At 44.1% G+C, this 20,110-nt stretch overlaps 3 protein-coding genes across 3 annotated transcripts in view; 2 read left to right on the forward strand and 1 right to left on the reverse strand.

Moving 5' to 3' along the window:
* T265_02763 (hypothetical protein) overlaps positions 1 to 5,458 on the reverse strand; it is a gene marked incomplete at both ends in the record, with an annotated part of 26,343 nt that extends 20,885 nt beyond the window's left edge. The window contains one exon of the mRNA XM_009167078.1: positions 5,369 to 5,458. Coding sequence (XP_009165342.1) covers positions 5,369 to 5,458 — 90 coding nt within the window. The remainder of the gene's footprint in view (positions 1 to 5,368) is intronic.
* T265_02761 (hypothetical protein) overlaps positions 1 to 16,066 on the forward strand; it is a gene marked incomplete at both ends in the record, with an annotated part of 86,409 nt that extends 70,343 nt beyond the window's left edge. The window contains one exon of the mRNA XM_009167076.1: positions 15,979 to 16,066. Coding sequence (XP_009165340.1) covers positions 15,979 to 16,066 — 88 coding nt within the window. The remainder of the gene's footprint in view (positions 1 to 15,978) is intronic.
* Positions 16,067 to 16,153: 87 nt separating this feature from the next.
* Positions 16,154 to 18,652, forward strand: T265_13079 (hypothetical protein; the record flags this gene model as incomplete). Its single annotated transcript, XM_009167094.1, has 1 exon — positions 16,154 to 18,652. A coding segment is annotated over one exon (2,499 nt), but the record flags the coding sequence as incomplete, so codon positions are not given.
* Between the last annotated feature and the right edge of the window lie 1,458 nt (positions 18,653 to 20,110).

The raw sequence follows: 20,110 nt of genomic DNA on the forward strand, positions 1-20,110 counted from the left end.
AAAACAGTTATCCGGTCTCTTGTGATCTGTTAAAGGTTTAACCTGAGCTAAATGGCCAAGTGAGCTGTGTATGTTCGGTTGCGTGAGTATGTTGAGCTATCCTGATGCCATCAGTGGTTACCTTATGGTCTGGTCACACCTTCATCCCAGAAGATGTGATTTGAATGCACTGGACAACACGGAGTGTGTCGGACAGTGAGAAAAAGCAAGTGATTGTGGTTATACAAGAAAATACACTCAACGCAGATCAGTTTTGGTTACCTTTTTTCTAGGTCTGTGGTGTAATACAGGTATATTTTATTGACGTAATATTGTCTGATTTAGTTCAGCCGCGTCGGTGGACCCCTTAGACCTTTGATCGGTGAGTTTTCGGCGACAGACCAAGTGTTCTAAAGATTCTGGACCACAAAATGGTCCGCTTGTTCGCTGTGCTCGGCTATGTCGTTGCAACACCTGGATATATTGCGCAACGAGAATTGTGACCTTGAATTCAGTTTGCTTGCTAGCATGATGATGATGATGATGATGATGATTATGATGAGATGCGTCGGTGTGTAAGGCTTTCCAAACTTATCCAAATCTTTTTAATAATCCACTACTACCCATATATTTTGAATAGCTAATCTTGAAATGATGTTCTCAGGTTTTAGTGGAAACGCTGAGAAAATCGTTTGTGTGTGCCATGGCGTGCCATTGGCGACTCAGTAAGTGGATCAAATGCAACAACCCTACCAGTTTTATCAAGTTCACCGAGGCACAAACTCTACATCGGCAGTGCATGGCGTTCACTCGCTGCTTCGCTCAAATATCGCTCAAACAACACGGACAGTTTTTCATGCCACGGGCACTGCTCACTGAGGATGGAATTGCGCTCTGGCTGAACAAGTCGGCTTACAAACCTTTTTCCAACGGTGTAATCCGTTTATCGATGTCGTTTGCCAACTACAAGTACGTATGTAATCGTTTTTTAGAAAATTTATCTACTAGGATGGTCGTATAAAGCGTGTCCTGTCCGGGTAAATGTTATTNAGATTCGACAAGTATCTAGAAGTTTCTTGAGGTCGTAGCTTTATTCATCCCAACACACCCCGGTACACTCATAATAGTATGAGCTTTCAGAATATGAGACTGAATCTTGTAATTAACCAAAAATCCGCAAGTTCTCTCTCTAACCTGATTCATTAGCCCAGGCACACTGACAGCCGTCACCATTTTAATGCGACTGTCGAGACGGTTATTATGTTCGTAGAAAATCTTAATGTATACGACCGATTCGCTGAACCACTTGCACCCGCTCAGTAGCTGACCGATTCACCTGCTTGAGCACAATCGGCTTTCGATTCCGGTGGTCATTCAATCGGAAGGAGAAAACTACCTGCATACCCAGTTTGCCTTCCATAAACAATTTCGCCAAGTTTCTTTAACAGACTTTGACCATCCACCATACGTTGCCATTGATCACTGTTCGTCGATAAGGATGAAGCTCTGCGCATGTGACTGCTTATCTTCTTATAGCTTCTCGTCTGTTTTACCTTTAGTTCTTTGCTTAGATTCAACTGGTCTCTGGTCTCAGCATGATTTCGGGGCTGTTGCGATTGTCGTCAACACTAGTTTCAGTCTGTCATGACTGTTGTTGGTTTGCGCATTCGGCAAGAAACGCCAAGTCCGTATTTTTGGCGATCCCGGTCCTTTGTTGAAAATCTGACTTCATAATATATTTTGTAAAGCACTACTCATAAGGCTGCTGAAAACTCCTCGACAGCCATTGCCTGGAAACATCAAAACCGAGAAGTTCAGCTGGGTTCCAGATGAGTCTCTCAAACAACCAAGTTAGTTCGCAAATGAGTGTATATTCGCTGACTTCATAGTGTTTCGTTAGCCTTCTTCTGTGCATTGATGTTCGCATTGTCGTGGCGTGAATGCCGTGTCTTCGACATAAGTACTTTATTTGCTGTCAGGCTGTAAAAAGTTTTTGTCAATTTCAGGCAATAACAGTGTGACACTCAACTTTGTCAGATTATTGGCTTTCAAGTATAGTCACTTTTTCTTCTAGCCTATTGCGTTTTGGAACCACAGACAACTTAATTAAGTAGAACGTCGGATTAGTAATGCTGAGGTACTCCAGGTGATCTTAGGAAGAAGGAGCTCTACGGTGACAGATGAATTACTCATGCTTCATAGGTTGGGCCGTTTGGTAATGCACTATACGTGCAAGAAGACCTTACACAACTCTTTTTTCCAGCCCTGTGCTGAGTGAAAGAGACCGAGAAGTGGACCATCTATAATCTAGCAACGAAGTACGAAAACACTAACCAGTAAACTTAGTCGGGTGGGCACCTGCCGCCTCCCCGGATGGGGACCCCGGGACCCAAATCACCAGTGGTTAATGACGTTGGCAGAAACGGCCCAATCGCGCAGTCAGTGGCGCTCGTGCATCAAAGCTATTGCCTTCTGTGCGCGGCTACCAGAATGACCAAATGTGACCATATTAAAAATGATTAGAAGCATTGATTTTCACAGATGAATGTTACTTTAAAATGTCTAATATCGCATTTGGGAAGGATTTTACTCAGTCACTTGCAGGAAGAATATCTAGGTTAGAAAAATCGCTTCTTCTAGTGAGGCTATTTCATGTCGGTACTTTTGAATGGGGGTACCGACAAGATGTTGTACCCCAATTTTCCAGCTTCCCCATGGAGTTGCAAAGGTTCCTAGATCAGGGTTTTTGAGAAAACCAAACAAGCATGATGAAGAGACGACTGACTTTTGGAAACTACTTGATTCCGTTGATTTGGCATACCAGATCCGCCCTCTATGCAGTCAGTGTACGAAGTAAGACTCATCTTCAGTTTTGCCGTCTTGAGATGGAACAAACTGGGTTTTTTACTTTCGCCCAAATTCCTGACAATACGATGGTAGCCAAACCTCAGTTACGGTAGTTTTGTTCGCAACGAAAACATTTATCTGGTCTGTTGTGGTATTTGGAAAGCTTAACCTGAGCTAAATGGCCAAGTGAGCTGTGTACGTCCACACGCACTCCGGTTGCATGGGAATGTTGGGCTGTCCTAATGCCATCAGTGATTACCTTGTGGCCTGGTCGCACCTTAATCCTAGAAGATGCGTTTTCGAAAGTGCTGAATAACAAGTGTGTGCTGGGTAGTGAGAAAAAGCAAATGCTTATGTTCATACAAGCAAACACACTCAACTCAGATCAGTTTAGGTTACCACTCCCTAGGTCTGTAACATAAGACAAGCATATTTTATTGACATAAAGTTGCTTGACCCCCACCCACTTTTGATTGGTGAGTTTGCGGTGACAGCCCAAGTGTTCAAAAGATTCTGGACCACAAGATGGTTTGCTTGTTCGATGCACTCGGCTATCTCGTTGCAACACCTGGATATATTACGCAACGAGAATTGTGACCTTGAATTTAGTTTGCTTGCTAGCATGGTGATGATGATAATCATGATGGTGATGAGATGCGTCGGTGAGCAGGACTTTCAAAACCTATCCAGATCTAAAAGAAAGGGCACTTTAACCTTTTTAATAATCCGCTGCTACCCAGATCTTTTGAATAGCTAAGTCTTGAAGTGATTTTCCCAGGTTTTAGTGAAAGCTGGAAAAAAACGTACTGTTGTGTGCGATTGGGATTACACCTGTTTGTTGGCGACTCAGTAACTTAATCGAATGCAACAGCCGTTTTTCTAATAATTTTATCACGTTCACCGAGGCACCAACCCTACAACTTCAAAGACTGGCTCTCGAGTACAAATACGTGCAAGCGAAAGTCAGAACATAATTCAATATAAGCCTAAATAAGGCAACGCAACCCAGTTTTTCGGAGATGAACTCAGTAAAATAATATGGCTGTCCTTAACTTTTCCAATCATTTCGGATTATCTCAGTTGCAAATAGATCGGAATTCGGAAAGATCAAACACTTTTCGGAAGATTTTCTGTTCATCTGGATTCTAACACCACGGGTTGCTCAGAAGCATTCGCCCAGAGCCAAACTCTTTTTGACAAGTTCCACGAAGCAGTGTGGTGTTCCAATGAATCTAGACTGGTATTCCGGGGCGAAACATTTATCTTTTGTTTTCGGTGGTTAGAATTTAGGGAGTGAAAAGTTTTGGATGAGAAATGTTCCATAAACTTTCGTTCGGCTTTTTTATCCCAACAGTCGCAAGTTTACAGGGAACAATTGTGTTGTCCATCGACAGTGCATGGTGCTCACTCGCTGCTTCGCTCGAACATCGCTCAGGCAACACGGACAGCCTTCTCTGCTATGAGTATTGCTCACTGAGGATGAAATTGCGCTATGGCTGAACAAGTCGGCTAACAAGCCCTCTTCAAACGGTATAATCCGTTTATCGATGCAGTTGGCCAACTACAAGTACGTACGTAATCGTTTTTCGGAAAATTTATCTACTGAGATGACCGTATAAAGCGGGCAAATTTTATCGACTCCGATTCAAGCCCACGTCGTTTTTCGCCCCTTCTGTGCAACCACACAATCGATTATGATACTTAAGTCACAGAACATAAGGGCGTTCCTAGTGGCCTGGAAACATCACAAACGATCGATTTGGCTGAGTTCCAGGTGAGTCTCTCGAAAAAACAAATTTGTTTGCAAGTGAGTGTATTTCGCTATTTTCGTGCAATTTGATTTCAAGTAGAACACAAGGTTGAGGGAAATTCGGGGACTGTGCCTACCTGATGTGCCCCAAGAAGGGTGAAACCGGTCGTGGGCTGTAGAAGAATTCCGAGCAACCCTGTGAGTAGTGTATTACGGATAAGGGCATTCCTGTCGACAAATGCCAATGTCAAAAACTGAATTTGCTAAATAGGACTGAAAGGCGGCTGAGGTGGGCCAGAAGAGGTGGACTTTCGACTGGAAATCCTGGCGGAAACTTCTTCCCACGGGGCTGAGAAAGCTTCGGTTATAAAAGTTCCGTAATAACCCCTAAAGACTTCCTAATGTTTACAGCAAAAAAGAAGCTATACTTTAATCAGGCAGTTGCGCTCTTCGGCAAGCTATTTTACAATTGGTACACAGCAAAATACTGAAGGTAACTCGAGTAATTATTCACTTAATGTTCCCTGCTGAAAAACGCTGACATCCATAATTGCCGAATTCTCCTCCTAGAGAGACAGTATCCTCTTGTATGTATAAAAGAGAAATACTTGGTAACAAGGTGACCATTGAGGCAGTGCCCGTTTTATAGTTTACTCCTACTCGCAGATCTCTTATACATTGGCTATCTGTAGATACAACGCTGAAAAAGGCTTCTTCAGACAGTTTGAGATAGCTTTAAACCTTGCCTACCATGGTGTCTAGATGTACGCCTAATAGGTTCTCATAACTTACTGGCTTTCTCTGAGAACGTGACGAACGCGCGGTACCATCTCCATTGGAATGACACAGATTTGCAGACGCAGCTCGGGCACGGGAGTCCATATTAAGTAACAGTCATTTTTTGAAAAAAAGTAATTTGGACGTTATCGGACTTCCTTCAAGATATCTCTCTCCGTATTTCCATGATGCAATCATTTACAGTAAACTATCTAAACTGGAACTAATTGGAACGGGTTAAAACCGCCGTGTTCAGTGTGCTTCGGAAGACCACGTGACAGGCCGATTCAAACGGCAATATTTTTCCCATGTGGATCAATGGTATGTAGCAGAGTTACGCGACTGGCAGCCCAAAACTAGCTTCCAGTAGGCCGTAAAATTTCAGAACACAAACTAGTACCGTGTAAATGTGTGCGAAGTTGGGGACGGAATTGGGGAGTAACGGCCGCTTTTTAATTCCGAAATTTCCGCACACATTGAGTCAATTCACGTGACGGGACAATACAGCAGAGTGTGGCAAAATAAAGCTGACTTGTGAGGTACTTTACGGTTCATATCTTCCATTGGATTTCTGCATTACCAAGCAATATCAGGGCACGTAATAGACGTCCAGATGGCCACAAGTTAATGTGGGTCCTCTTCCACAAAATCGGAGAGAACGTGCAATTTTTCGCGTCAAGGTTTTTCCACCCAAATATCGGACAGATTTTTCATTCCTTAATAACAGTACACTGCACGTGAAGGGTTGTGAAAGCTTAAAGGCATGGAAAGCTGGTGATTCTCTCCCGCAAACCGTTAAAGTATGACACACCAATCATCTCCAGGTTACTCTAGCCTATGCGCTGTCACAGATAGTTGTGAAAGCTTAAAGGCATGGAAAGCTCGTGATTCTCTCCTGCAAACCGTTAAGGCATGACACATTAATCATCTCCAGGTTACTCTAGCCTGTGCGCTGTCACAGGCATGAACTATTGAGCAACAGGAGAAGATGGGGAGACGAAAGAGGGTTGGAAGGAGAGGAGTAGAATGAGAAGTAGGTTAAGAGTGACAGGTGATTAAGGGATTGAGGCGTTTGATCAAGGTGACTTTTTCTGGGTCCGTGGTGGTCCTCATTTTGTTGGGCCACCTGAGTCACTTGAGCGCTTTGAGCGCCAAAAGCCACGGGTAAAGTGAAGGATGGGGCAACGAATTTTAAAAGTTCAGTGAAAATGCTATTCTATGACTTCCAAGTTTGGAGAAATTTGAAGAGGCGCACATTTTGCCACAGCAATAGATTTATTGAGACAGGCACTCTATATTGGTGTGGCGCAGACGCGGTCTAAAGTCGGGGACACACACCCAAGATGAAGTCTCAGTAAAAATACCTTGCTATGGAGAAAAACCTTACTAGCTCAGGTAGCGAAGGTGGTCGTTGGTTTGTTCGTTGACCTGGGCAATTTGATTGCAAAGTTTCATTACCAAAGGTAGCGTAGGTGGTCGTTGGTTTGTTCGTTGACCTGAACAATTTGTTTGCAAAGTTTCATTACCAGTCGAAGCAACATCATCAATCTGTTGTTAGGGTCGATCACCAATCCATCGCTACGTACCACTGCGTGCTCTAACAACGCACTAGTGATGTAACCTCGAATGGTGATGAAACGTTTGCAATCAAATTGCCCGGCTCAGCGAACAAACTAACGACTAGAAGTAGAGTTCATGTGATAGCCTGATATACACACTTATGAAGAAGCAAACAGATGTGGCTATTTAAACTGTAGTAGGATGTAAACGTCTATTTGGAAACGAAGACCATCGACCTAGAATGGCCACTAATTTTGTACTCCATGAACACCTGATTTGTAGTCATGTTGTCCCAACGTTATGAAATGTGTCAAATGGTCAAATGTGCTTGACCACAAGTTAACTTCTATTAGTTTGACAAGCGTCCATGATAAAGTTGTTAGGCAGGAATTTACACGGACCCCGCTATACCGCACGTCTTTAGGCGCGGCTACGGCCGATAAGCCTGGCCCGCACGAGGTTGGCCCAGAATTCGGGACACTTGTCGGTCCGGCATCAAGACGAGATCTGATTGGTCAGAAATCTGGACCCAACAGCCAATCACGACCCAGTATTGGCCAAATGCCGGTTGCCAATGCCGCATCCAGAACGCGTCAGAACTTCCAGAAGGTTAAAACCGCTTACGCTATATATGCGAGGCGCTGTACAACTGTTCTTGACTTCGTTTTGGGCATTAATAGATCTTGGGCACCTTTGGTGGTTGTTTTGACGCGAACGCTAGCTTGGGAGGCTCAGACTGAGAACTAAGCTGAGGAAAATACCGTTACTACAAAAGTGGAGCATTGGGAATAATTGTGGATAGTTAAAGATTTGTAAACAGCTTTTGAACATCCTCAGTAACTCCCCAGATTTCTCCACTCTGCCATACTCTTTGAAAATTTCACCAAATTCGTCGTTCATCGATCATAAAAACGCCTGGCAGTCTATTTTTTGCCTCATTACGTTGGGATGTCCAGCTTTACAGTCTACGATCTGTCAAAGTATTGAGAACTTTGGCACAATTATACGGTCAAATTCCAGTTGGATCAACCGGTTCTTGGTGTTTCCACCGCTATGCACTGCCAGACCAGTCGTCCCTCCACAGGATTCTTCTATGTTATCCTGGACCGCAGGGACTTAGTGAAAAACATCACCAAGGTTAACTTTTGGCTGTTTATTTAATGGCTGTTCGTTCTGTTAACTTTATAATACCCTCATCAGTATCTGTTCGGCATGATCAGCTGTTACTGATCGCAACGCGCCGTCACATGTGTCCTCTCTTTCGATTAAACGAAAGTAGTACGGTTTCACACCGTCGGTCTTGCTCGTCATATTTCTGCGTATGTCCTGCAATAATTAGAACTTTGCTTATCGTGCACCGTGTCAAAACTTCTGCGGCTCAGGCTACAGACAATTACAGTAACCAATGGTACGTGACCGCCTTGAGCATCCACAGCGCGTCGGTGACAATGCAGCTGGAAATTGACTCTACACTATTAAATGCATTTAAGTAGTGTGAATTAAAAGCATTCTGGATAGTATCAGAGTCACCCCTAGTTAATAGCAACTGTACGTGGGGGGCTGAAAATTTATCTTGTCCAGTACTTCACGTAAGGGAAGCTTCACAATAAATGAACATTCCGTTTGCTTCAGTTCGTGTTTGTCAAGCTAACCGTTTCGGCCCAACTCATGGATGAACTTCCAGTTAGGTTTTGACTGTCATTCATCGTGACGGTTTTTAATCCGTGTTTTCCTGGCTTTCAATTGAATTAAGGTAGTTATTACTGAGTTGTATTCTTCGTCCACCTCAATAGCCTTCACCAGTTCTTTTAGGAAGTGGAGGCGTGACTGCTATTGTAAGCTACTGAATAAACGCTTATTAACTGCAAATTACTATCGGGCTCAAAGCTTGGTGAAAAGATATAAAATCAAACATGATGTGTGCAAATACATTCACTTGGGGACTCTTCTTTGTCCTCGGTTCATACTTTGTCTTGAAAGATCTGCCTTTAAAAGCAATACCAAGCGCGTGTGGGCTCCGCCCTATTCGACGAACGACATCAATTGTACCCAGAGTTTTCGTGGAGAACGTCCTTCCTTGGTAGGTGGTAACTTGGCATTCGTGGCCAGTGGTCCATCGAATTGTGTGAACAAAATATCTATCCCGTAAAACCCCAAAATTGCAACCAAATGCTGCCCAGTGGGTTTCAAGCGTGTGCCACGCTACCTGACTGGTGAAGTCGGGCACACCAATCACATCGCTCAAGTGTGAACACGATAGCCTGTTCAGACGTGATAATTCAGATGCGTCCAACGTGCGTTGGCGGAGTAGTGGTTACACGCTCGCCTCGCATGTCAGATACCCGGGGTTCAAATCCCGGCACGGCCATTGGATATGCACTGTTGATTATCTCGAGTCCAGTGCTTCCCTTTGGTGTGTACTCACCGGAATGATTACTCCAGAACAGCAACACGACCGTTCAAACGAGAATGGTGTGACTGTGAATATAATTACCTTGTGTTTGACAAAAGCCCTGCCTTCTCTGATAACTTCACTCAAATACCCCGGTTCCAGCCAGTTCCAGCTATGGTAGACTTCTTATTTTCCTGTTCTGTTATTCCACCACAAGGCCGCTAGAAATAATCGGTGAGGACGCGAATGGATTGGGCGTCTATTCCATCGGAATTCCGGACTACCTTGATTCTGTTTATAATCAGATCTGTCGCCCTATGTGTATACTACCATTCCAAACCTCACAATAAGCATACAAATTTATCAGTAACTAAATAAGTGCATATATGTTATTCCAAATTAGTAGCATATATGAGGTGGCGTCCTTTGAGCCACCAAGAAGTTACACTGCACATTCTAAACCGCACAAGCACTTTTGGACTATGGCCAAAATGAATCCCTGGGACAAACCTAAGATGATCGTGTTATGAGTGAACAGGATTCTTACTAAGTAATCACGGGTGCAGGATACAGCCCGCTCCTATTCATCTCCTGAATGTGTGGTTGCAATGGAATGGTTTTAATGAACTAGCAAAGAAAGTACTTAGGACGACGTAGTACATGACGGAAACGCGTGTCATCATTCAAGCCCAACATGTTCAGACATCCATAGAACATTGATTGAGTGCTCGACCTTGGCCTCGTTGTAATTAGGCATTACGCTTCAGTAGAAAAGCTGGTGGATGCGTTTGACTCTAAAGTCGCTTCGTTGATTGACCGACCACACTTCTCAACGCTGAAACCCGGCACTCCGGATTCACTGGTTCGGATAAGTACCTGGCTAACGCACCTCATGGTCGAGGAGGCCGAATGGTTGCCTATTAAAGCCCGTCAACACTGATGTTGCTGTCTTTGATGATGATGATGATGATGATGATGATGATGATGATGATGATGATATCAATATTTGATACTACTCACCTATCGACCGTATTACTCCGACATGTATGAAAAGTTGCACCCCAGTAAGGAAAGAAAAAATTAGCCTGCTAACATTTCCTCATATTAATTATATCATCAAATGGAAGCTTCCCATGCAGAGCTGTGACCTTGCAAATAACCTCAAAAGAGGTGAAAACTGACAACTTCGTGAGATGGCTTGGGCTTGGGGTTTATTAGTGGTAGTTCTGAGCCATCTTGGCTGAAGGTGTGAGAGCAAAAACCGCTGTTCTCATCTTCCTAGATAATCATGGCAGCAAGCTTTCTCCTGGGAATATGAAATGTGGAGCCGAAGACGGGGGTTCGACTAAAGAAGGAACAATCAACGGGGATATATGATTATATTATATATATACGTATGTAATACCTATAGATGATTATATATAATTACTGACCAACACCAGGTCCTATTTTAGCAGTCACTTCCACTCACATGGTACGATTCAAATGTTCCGATGGCGACTGCTCAGGGAAATTTTGTGCGCAGCTTGACTCATTCAGATATCAACTGACATTGCCTACTGTTTTTTGTTGATACACATCCTGACAAAATGTGTGACTTTTTGCACAGATGCTTGTGAATTGTGAGTCGACCTTGTACCTCTCGGAGCGGACAAAATGACACAAGAACGAGGATAAATGATCCATCTAGACTATTTTAATTATACACTACTCCGATCTTTCCAGTGATAAAGAAGGCTCAAACGAGGATGGTGTCGGACGAAACACAAGAAAGCTGTCCAGCTTCATCAAGATTACTCAAAACTTGTTTGCTTTCCTCTCATTTCAGATGAATTGTGTTTACGAGCAACGGTTGGAGGTCACTATAAGTTTACAAACACCTTCAGGTACTACCAAAATATTTCCTCGACAAGAGGTTTTTCCTTTGAGAGGTGGTATAAAATGAACCGCCCACCGAACATTTTGTAAGCGTTCATCATCTTGGAGTGTGCATCACCGGTTTGATGGGCCGGAAATTATCCCCTCTTCGGTTCGTAAGCGGTTGTTTCCTCCGGTTGAGAAGTTGGCGGAAGCCCAGTAGACTCCGGGTAACAAATCTTACATTTCAACAGGATGTCAGCTGATCACCATGTCAATATGTCAGCGGATAAACCCAGAGTCAGGACGTGGACCGATCGATATGGTCTGAGAGCTAAATATAGGATTGCACGAGTGTCTCTTGAAGTTTGCGTCAATACGGCTCCACACGTACAGAAGCACCAGAAACATATGAGCTTCAATGTAATATGAATCATCATTACAACCCTGTTTGCTAAATGTACGGTCTCATGACCATCAAGATTGTGTTAAGGAAATCAGACAACCGGATGAGTTCGGCTTAGCACAAAGCCAGCAACAAGGGTTGGAGACAGACAATTGTCAGAACTACGAAAGACAGAAATGCTTGTCGATTTTCAGTCTGGGCTGTGACGCCGAGCCACAATTGCATGAAGAACGCAACTTCCATCCAATTATGGTTCTATGAAGCAAAACACTGTTAGGGCCACATCGGAACAGTCAAAAGAAATGCTTGCAGAGAGAAACCACTGAAATGCCCTGATAAGTCCTTTGTAACCGATATTCTCTTGAAATACTACGGTTACTTGGTCAAGATTTTTTTAAAGATAATGAAGAATAGGGAAACGCTGCCAAACTGTTTGGCGCAAAGTGACAGATGGTCGGCTTCTTGGTAAGAGTATTTGGGTCTAAAACTGGGCTCCCAAAGCGGGACAAGGTTTGAAAGAGTTGACTGGACGAGACAGAAATAGCGAAGCTAATTAATTAGATTGAAACAGGTTCACCACTAACGCTGTCCACACAGTTACTCGTCACCGAATTTGAAAACAATGTGAGATAAATTCTTAGATGAATACTCACTCACATTGAAGAAACTTCACCCTGTATGTGGAACAATGAGTTCCATGGATAATAAACAACTGAGAAAGAAGGACATTTTGAGGGCTGTGCGTTTGGAGACCAGGGATAGGCTGGTCGTTTGGGTAGACGAAACCAACTCTATTCTGTTTCGCCGCAGTGTCAAACGTCGGCCACTTAGAGACACCAGTGCATACCGTTATAGCTGATGGTGAAGGAAAGAACTCGCACACTATTTGTGCAGTGTGGGCTACTGGCTTTGTCGGTTTTACGATCAAAACGGGATAATACTTGAGACAGCTGCATGCGGATTACGTTCACAGATTGTCATTAGACCAGATGTTGTCAATCAAAATCAATTCAATCTATCAGCCATTAACCACATAGCACAGGTACATTGGTTCCAGTTTCGGTTATCGGGAAGTGGGAGAATGTGGGACATAAAGCCAGGCCTTGGAATTCAGTCTGGGAAACTGGGTAGCTAGGCAATGAAGGCGATCGAACGGGCGCCACTGACCGCGCTCTTTGCTTTACTTCTCCGTGACACGCAAAGCTGGAATAGGTATTCATACAGAAAGAATTTGGATGTATGGCACTGGTCCGCTTCGAGTGGTATTCACCATCTCTCAATCAAGATAAAGATGGTATTGTTTCGAATTCCACAAAATGATGTTCATTTAATATTTACACGATACTTATATTTCCATGGAGTATATTGAAGTCATATATCAATAATTATGTGCGCTGGGTTGTTCAGAAATCCCTCCAGAAGATCCAGCACGATATAGCGGCAAATGGGGTTGAAGATTGCAGATTTTAAAACGGGCAGCGAATGCTTCCAGAGCTCACGCCAAAGCCGACAACTGTCCACAGGACCGAGCATATATCGTAGGTGCATACCTTAATGCTAAAATAGATGTGTGGGATAATATCCCCTGCTTCTTTGCTGGGAACAAATGGACCCGGTTTCCATAGAACCGTAATTTTGTAATTTGCCATTTGCACAACAGCACTTGGTTACTGTCACAACTGCTGTGATGGTGAAAATATTATATTGTTTTCCATCTATTGAATATTTTACCTCACTACCTAGATGTCAGAGTAATTGTTTGGCTTGATGAATACGCAGGTTTCGCCTTTTCGCTACACGACAATCGACACCACTCTTGGCAGACGGTCCGGCAGACGTGACTAAAAATGGGTCTGTTCTATGTCAAGGGCCATAAAATGACGAAGTAAATCTGAATGAAATCGGAAGCAGTCTGATGCCATATTTAACTTGTGGCGTGTCGCTACTTCATTCCGGTAAATGACGCACAATCCGTGAGGAACGGTGAAGCCGTGTAATTACACGAACAAGTATTAGGTTTGCCTCATTTAATCAGAAGCTACTGAGCTTCTATTATACCGGCGGGAGCAATATTTGGTGCGATGCTGACGTTGATCACTTGACTTGTGAAGCTCGTTACTGGACTTGAGTTGATCTCAGCCATGTGGTCTGCCACGTTTGACCCAGTCCACCTCTTCAAATGTTTGAGCAGCTACCTTAATACTGCACCTACAGAATGAGGGTGCGCCGTCCGGACAATAAATGAAAGTTACCGTTGGTAGAAGAGGAAAGTAAAAAGACCCACTCTTGGGTGCCTGTAAACACTTCCACATAGAATCCTTCCAACAGCTACTAAAGTGCGAAAGTTCTTACTCGTAAGCATATACGAATCTCCTTCGCTTACCATCTTACCTTAGGCTTGAGCCCATGTTGCCCACATAGATAAATCCATACAGCTTCATTAGATCCTTGCAATTCAGTTTTGTGTGGTTTCTCATCATGCCGGCTTTTTGACTGAAGGCCTTGTTACGAATATATATCACCCCGATTAGGATTGTCTTGCGTAACTGTCATATTCCCCGAACTTCCATACATACATGACAGTGGACTTTGATGTGAAGGAAGCTAATCTATTCGCAACAGTCTTAGCTTTAGCTTGCTCAGTGAAACCCAGAGTTTCCATACCTCTACCTTGTGCAGCACATTCGGATGAAGAATATGATGAGCGATAGGTGCGACTGGCATTCAGCGGAGTTCCCCCAAAGCAACAACTTAATTTGCCTATGAGTGTATAAGTTTGACAGGTCAAATTTGTGACCAGTGAGACATACCACTTTTAGTCTATCCTTTCAGTGACATTCTCTGCGGCGAAATAAGTGCCCTGAAATCAATTCCTCCAAGGGGAGTTCCTACAAATATTTCACTTCAAGACATGGACTGTTAAGAGGACTGCATCAGTCAGAGCTTGATTCTTCTTTAAGATAGTCTCTAGAGAGAGGAAATACGGTGGCAGTCACGCAACCTTAGGGTGCGACTCAAGTTCTAAAACCTCAGAAACTCGTGAGTCGATTAACCGACGTCAAAATACAAAAAAAGCTCGGTGCAAAACCTTCATGCTTTGGATTTTGTTGGGAGTTACTCGTGGTCTCTCTAAAGATTTCGACTTGTTGGCAAATCTCATGAGACTGGAGGGTAGTGCTCTCACCTCCTCCTCCTCTTCCTCCAGAGGAGCGGATTGAGTAGGTTACATGTCAGGACGTGTGGCGAGGTGGTCATCGCACAAGCAAATGGGTGAAAAAAACAGACAACTTGAGGGCTTATAGACAACGATCCCACAGCCCGACGCTCGTCAGTTCACACAGCGCCTTGACCAGACCATTTCAAGCCGACGCACGACTCACTGTGCAGGAAAAGTCTGGGCTCGAAATCGTTTTGGATTAAACGACAAAGAACAGGCCAGATTTCAACACACTCGGTCAAGACCCCATTCAATTCAACGGCGTCCCACAAACATTGGCTGCATCGGCTACAACTTATCAAACGAAGAACTCGATAAGTCTCATACTTCTTTTGTCCATTATTCAGTTGTAATTTGTGTCTCTGGTAGCCACTGTACATAACTGTTTATTGTTAGTGCTATTTCACCTTCTGATATTACTTCGAGTAAAAAGACAATAGCACCTACAAGTCTACGAAGGAGAACATTTGAGGTCATGTAACTCAGTGGAGGAAACCGGAGTCTCTACACAGCAAACCTCAGTTCCCACTATCCATCCATCCATCTTGTCTGACTGGAACTGTTGGTGGCATGACTTGGAATGAAACACTTCTCTCTTTTTATCTAATATTCCCCTATTATTCTCCAGTAACCTTTCCATATTCATCACTTGCATTTACTCTTTATGTCTGTGACCATGCTCTTCAAATAATGAACGATGGTAAGAGCCAAGTAAAACCATCCGGATTAATCAAATGAAATATGTTAGACTTTAAAATGATCATCTTCTCAGTCAGTTTAGTCAACGTCAAAAAAACTAACAGGCAACTGATGAAGAGGTCGAGTTACCCAACGACCCAAGCACCGCCACCAAATATGAGCCCACTTTCACATGCATACTTGTGAGTAGCGTCCTTCGTGCCACGTCAGGTAGTGTATTTGCCATTCGCATTGGACAGCTGAGAAAATGTGGTGGGACATACAAGGGTAATTTTTACTATAGATGGATCAAAACAAACTGTGTCGTTTTGCTTGTGTCGTTTCTCGAGTAGGGGCCCAACACATCCAGGTGCGTGATCTACAATGAAAACTCTAGCCAAATAGAAAAATTGAAAAAAGTGTTCTAAGAAGCACTCTTCGGAAGGTTTCCATTTCTTGTGAGTAAACTGTAAATTAGCCCCGTACAGCTCTGTTGCTTTCGCTCTCTATGCCAGGACCGATGCAACTCCGCCTGTCTGCTTATCACATGACGTCATGCGACACATTCAAATATCATATCGATTAAACTACGGGATCATCTAACATGTGAGACTAGCGTCCAGTCTGACGGCCACTTATGACTGATGCATCAACTAAAACGATACCGTACTATGGACTGAACAGCAAACCATGTTACAACAATGTAGCCATTCGGGAACTACTACTACACGGCACAAGGACGGTCGGGCTTTTGAACCCCTTGCTAGAGAACCCTGTTCATCTGAGTTATTGCGAACAATACAAAATCTACAAGAAGCATGCAATACACAGGCCCATAGGCGAGGTGAACTGAAACTGGTTCTTGAGGATGTTGGAAAGTTATTAAATTTCATGCACAACATAGTACAGAATGAAGAGACTGGAAATACACACCCGCATTCACAAACTCAAGTCCCAACAACACCCAAGAGTGGGAAACAGCACAAAAGTTGTCCCCGTGGCTTTTCCGCACTGCGACAGAAACGACCAAAGGATGTTAATCGAAGTCATGCAGAGAGTGTACGCTCAATTGCGTCACTTAGAAGCAAAATGGGTTCTTGGGTCAGTAATCTGTTCCCACATCGTTTGAGAAGACCTGTTCAATCAGTTGATCGTTTAAACTCGACTCGTCGACATGAAAATCGAAAAGTTCGTAGACACTCTCTAAAACCACTACTTAGTGTTGATGAGCAAACAATGGAGAAATCCATTTTCGAAGAGGTCAACAGCATTAAGTGCTACAACACGTTCCACTTACCGAATGGTCGATTTCAAGCTGAGAACGCGGACTACGCGTTCAATAGATGGAGTGAGTCCCCCCACATATTCCTTGGAAATAACGAGAATTTTGGGGGCTCCAGAAAGAGCAAAACCATGGGTAAAAAGGAGTCCACAGAGGAAAATGATTCAGAGGTCACAAAACTTGATGATGAACCACCAGAAGCTAATCGGCGGCGGAAGTCGAGGAAGAGCGTCAAGAAGCTCAGTGAGAAGTTAGTAAATCAGGAGGACGAAACTGATGCAAAACCATCAAAATCAAAGAAGTCTGGGGATGTGCGACAAGTAGTAATTGAAAACTTTGATATTACACCAAAACCTCCCAGTGATGAGGAAATGCTTGCCAAAAACACAGCAGCAAATGCAGGAACAAGTGGAGAGTCGCGAAGGAAATCCATCTCCGTGAGAAGACGATCACAGCACAAGGCCGAAAAGGAGGAAGATAAACGTGAAGAAGCAATTGCATTAGATACAAAAGATGGTACTGAACATCAGCCGGAAAAGAAGAAGCACAAACACAATAATGATACTTCGAAAAGTGCTGAAGCAACAATTATGAAGGATTCAGGTATGGAAGTTGGTAATGAACAGAAGATTGAACGCAGGAAGTCTAAAGTATTTCAGAACTATACCATCCAGGAACTAAGCGTAAATGATGGACAGCGAGACGACGTAGATGAAAGTACCAGGAAGCAGCGCAGGTACTCAACACGTGCGCTTCCGCCGGATGAAAGCGAGTCAAGGAGGAGCAGTAGATATTCTCTGAGGCATGCTGACGGCAAAGAAGACATCGACCACTCAGCTGGAAGACGTAGAAGTAGACGTCCTAGTAGAAGAGATCGACTTTACAGTCTGGTCAGCACTGAGATGGAAAGCGATGATGATTTGAGAGGCTGGCGACCACTTGATAGGTTTGGCGATTACTACAGCGATAAAATGTCGCGCCGACCAAGAAAGAGTAGAAGTAGTATGAGGCGAAGATTTTCAGATTTTAGCGAGCATCAAGAGACATCAGATGATTCAGAAGAAGACGATCACCAATATCGCACCAGAAGCCGCTATAGAAGACGTTACGGTTCCGTCCCAACTATAAATGACCAAAGATATGATTCGGATGATCCTGATGCGTATTCACGTGAACAGGGTCGCCGGTCTATGTCAAAACGTTGCAGCCGTACATGTCACTGTGGTTCTACTCCATCCAAACGACACCATCAAGAATCTTCTCAGGGCCAAGCGGATGGAGAACTGATGGATGTACTAAGCGAAATGTGTTCCGAACTGGGTAGCCGTCTGTACAACGAAGCTTGCTGTCGTGCTCGAGAAACCAGACCCTGTCGAGAAAGAGGCGCGCATCTTGGGAGGTACCTTTCATTGGATACACTCAGACTCTTGGATGGTTCTGACAAGCAGCGATCTAACAGACATGCATGTGATCATCAGTATACCCATCGACTACCACCTCGAGCTCCCAGGAGGCACAACTCTGGGTATGAATGTGAGAAACAGCAATGTAATTGCCCACCGACGGGAAGGCCAGCCGACATACAAATGAAAGCAGCTCCAACGGCGACGGTAGTGCAACCCACTCCCGTGTATTATCCTGTTCCACAGCCCGTACCTGTAGCAGTCCAGCAACCCCCACAAACAACGCAGAGTTGGTATCCGCCACCCATCGCACCTCCGGTTTCTACACCAACTACGCCAAGTGCGACAAACGTCTTCATGCGCCCAAGTTCTCTCCCGGTCGTTACCCCCAGTCCGGTTACCTCGACACCAACAGTTTATAATCCGTTAATGGTGCCTAGCATACACTCGCCTGCCGTCCAGTCAAGCATGCTCTACCCAACATTAACCTACTGTCAGCGCCTTTAATTTACGGAAAACTTTCATGTGGATCGGGTGCATTCCATTGCATTTACTTTTTATTTCTTATCGATCCACTAAACCCAGTGAGTTTTGTCTTGGTTTGCTTGTGAGTGATAAGATTGTTATTATCGTCGTTATTCCAAAGAGCAATCTGGTCAGTTTTAGTCCTTCCGTCTTTTCGACTTCATCCTAAGGAACAAAATGAGTCGTGGTAATGACAGTAACGGCAAGATGGAGGTGGCCTAAAAGCCGGATGAAACGGCCTATGCCGTAGAGAAGAATGGGTGGTATCCGAACGGGGTCTGCTGATGAGCGCCGTCAGAGTCATCTTGTATCAAACCGCACTGAGTTTGAACAGAGCTAGTAATCTCCACTATAAACTGGTGCAGACCATAAACGGCAACTTTGGCAACTAAACATGCTTAAGACCGTTGAGGATCGTCAGCCTGTTTGTGCCTGATTGTGGAACCTCAGCACTAATCACGTGCATCCTGACGCCATTTTTCACTTCATTTAGGCCTTCTTCATGCTCCGCGAGCACCTACGTTAGTTAGCAAGCAGGTAGGGGCGAAAGAATATATTTACGCGTGATGACTGGAAAGCGAATTTCGCATAGGATAGTGAAATGATGCTGGCGGTCGGCTAGTCCAGCTCACGAGGTCGTCCACGTAGCTATGGCAGCACTCAAAATTTCACACTCTTATCAACTGCACCAATGTCCGTTTTGCCCTAAACGTCTCCACGTTTACATAGATAAACCTTCCCCAGACCTCTGCTTTGGACTGTTCGCACCGTAAAGATGCGTCGATTTCCAGGCCTCAACCTGGGTTGTGTTCGTGTTTACCTTGTCTCTTCGGTCGATAATCACCTTCGGTTAAGATGTCCACTGACAAATTTTCTAATTGATCGATACCTAGATTACGCTTGAGTTTGACCTTTATACTCCCCCCCCCCCATCGATACCTGATCCAACTATCGGACTGACGGTACTTTTCGAGTTGTTCGATTGGGTGAGTCGACCAATCAGAAAGCGAATCAACTAGTGAACCAAAGGGGGCGGCCATTCAGATGTAATGATGTAACTCGAGGGAAAGATAGAGCCTATGGTACAATGTTATAAAGAGGAACAATATTATTAGTCAACAACGTTCTAAATTGTATGATGGAGACTTACTGTCGACTCCCCGTGTGAACTACAGGTAACAGGTACAACGTACGCGTGCTAGAAAGTAAGTTATGCCGGAGGAAATCCGCGCTATTTAATAAGGCCACTCAGGAGTGAAGGTTACCCCTGCTCAACAACATAGCTCTGCCTGACTCCTGGACAACGGTGTACCGCTTGACTGTGGTGCAACGCCAGTCCACTGGTTCGCTATCGAACTACCTAGCTCGTGGTCGGCAGTAAACTCTCTAGTCCAGTCTCAGAATGTTCGCCGACAAATAAAGCCATATTCGGATAAC

The sequence above is a fragment of the Opisthorchis viverrini genome (assembly GCF_000715545.1).
Source record: "Opisthorchis viverrini unplaced genomic scaffold opera_v5_35, whole genome shotgun sequence".
NCBI lineage: Eukaryota > Metazoa > Platyhelminthes > Trematoda > Opisthorchiida > Opisthorchiidae > Opisthorchis > Opisthorchis viverrini.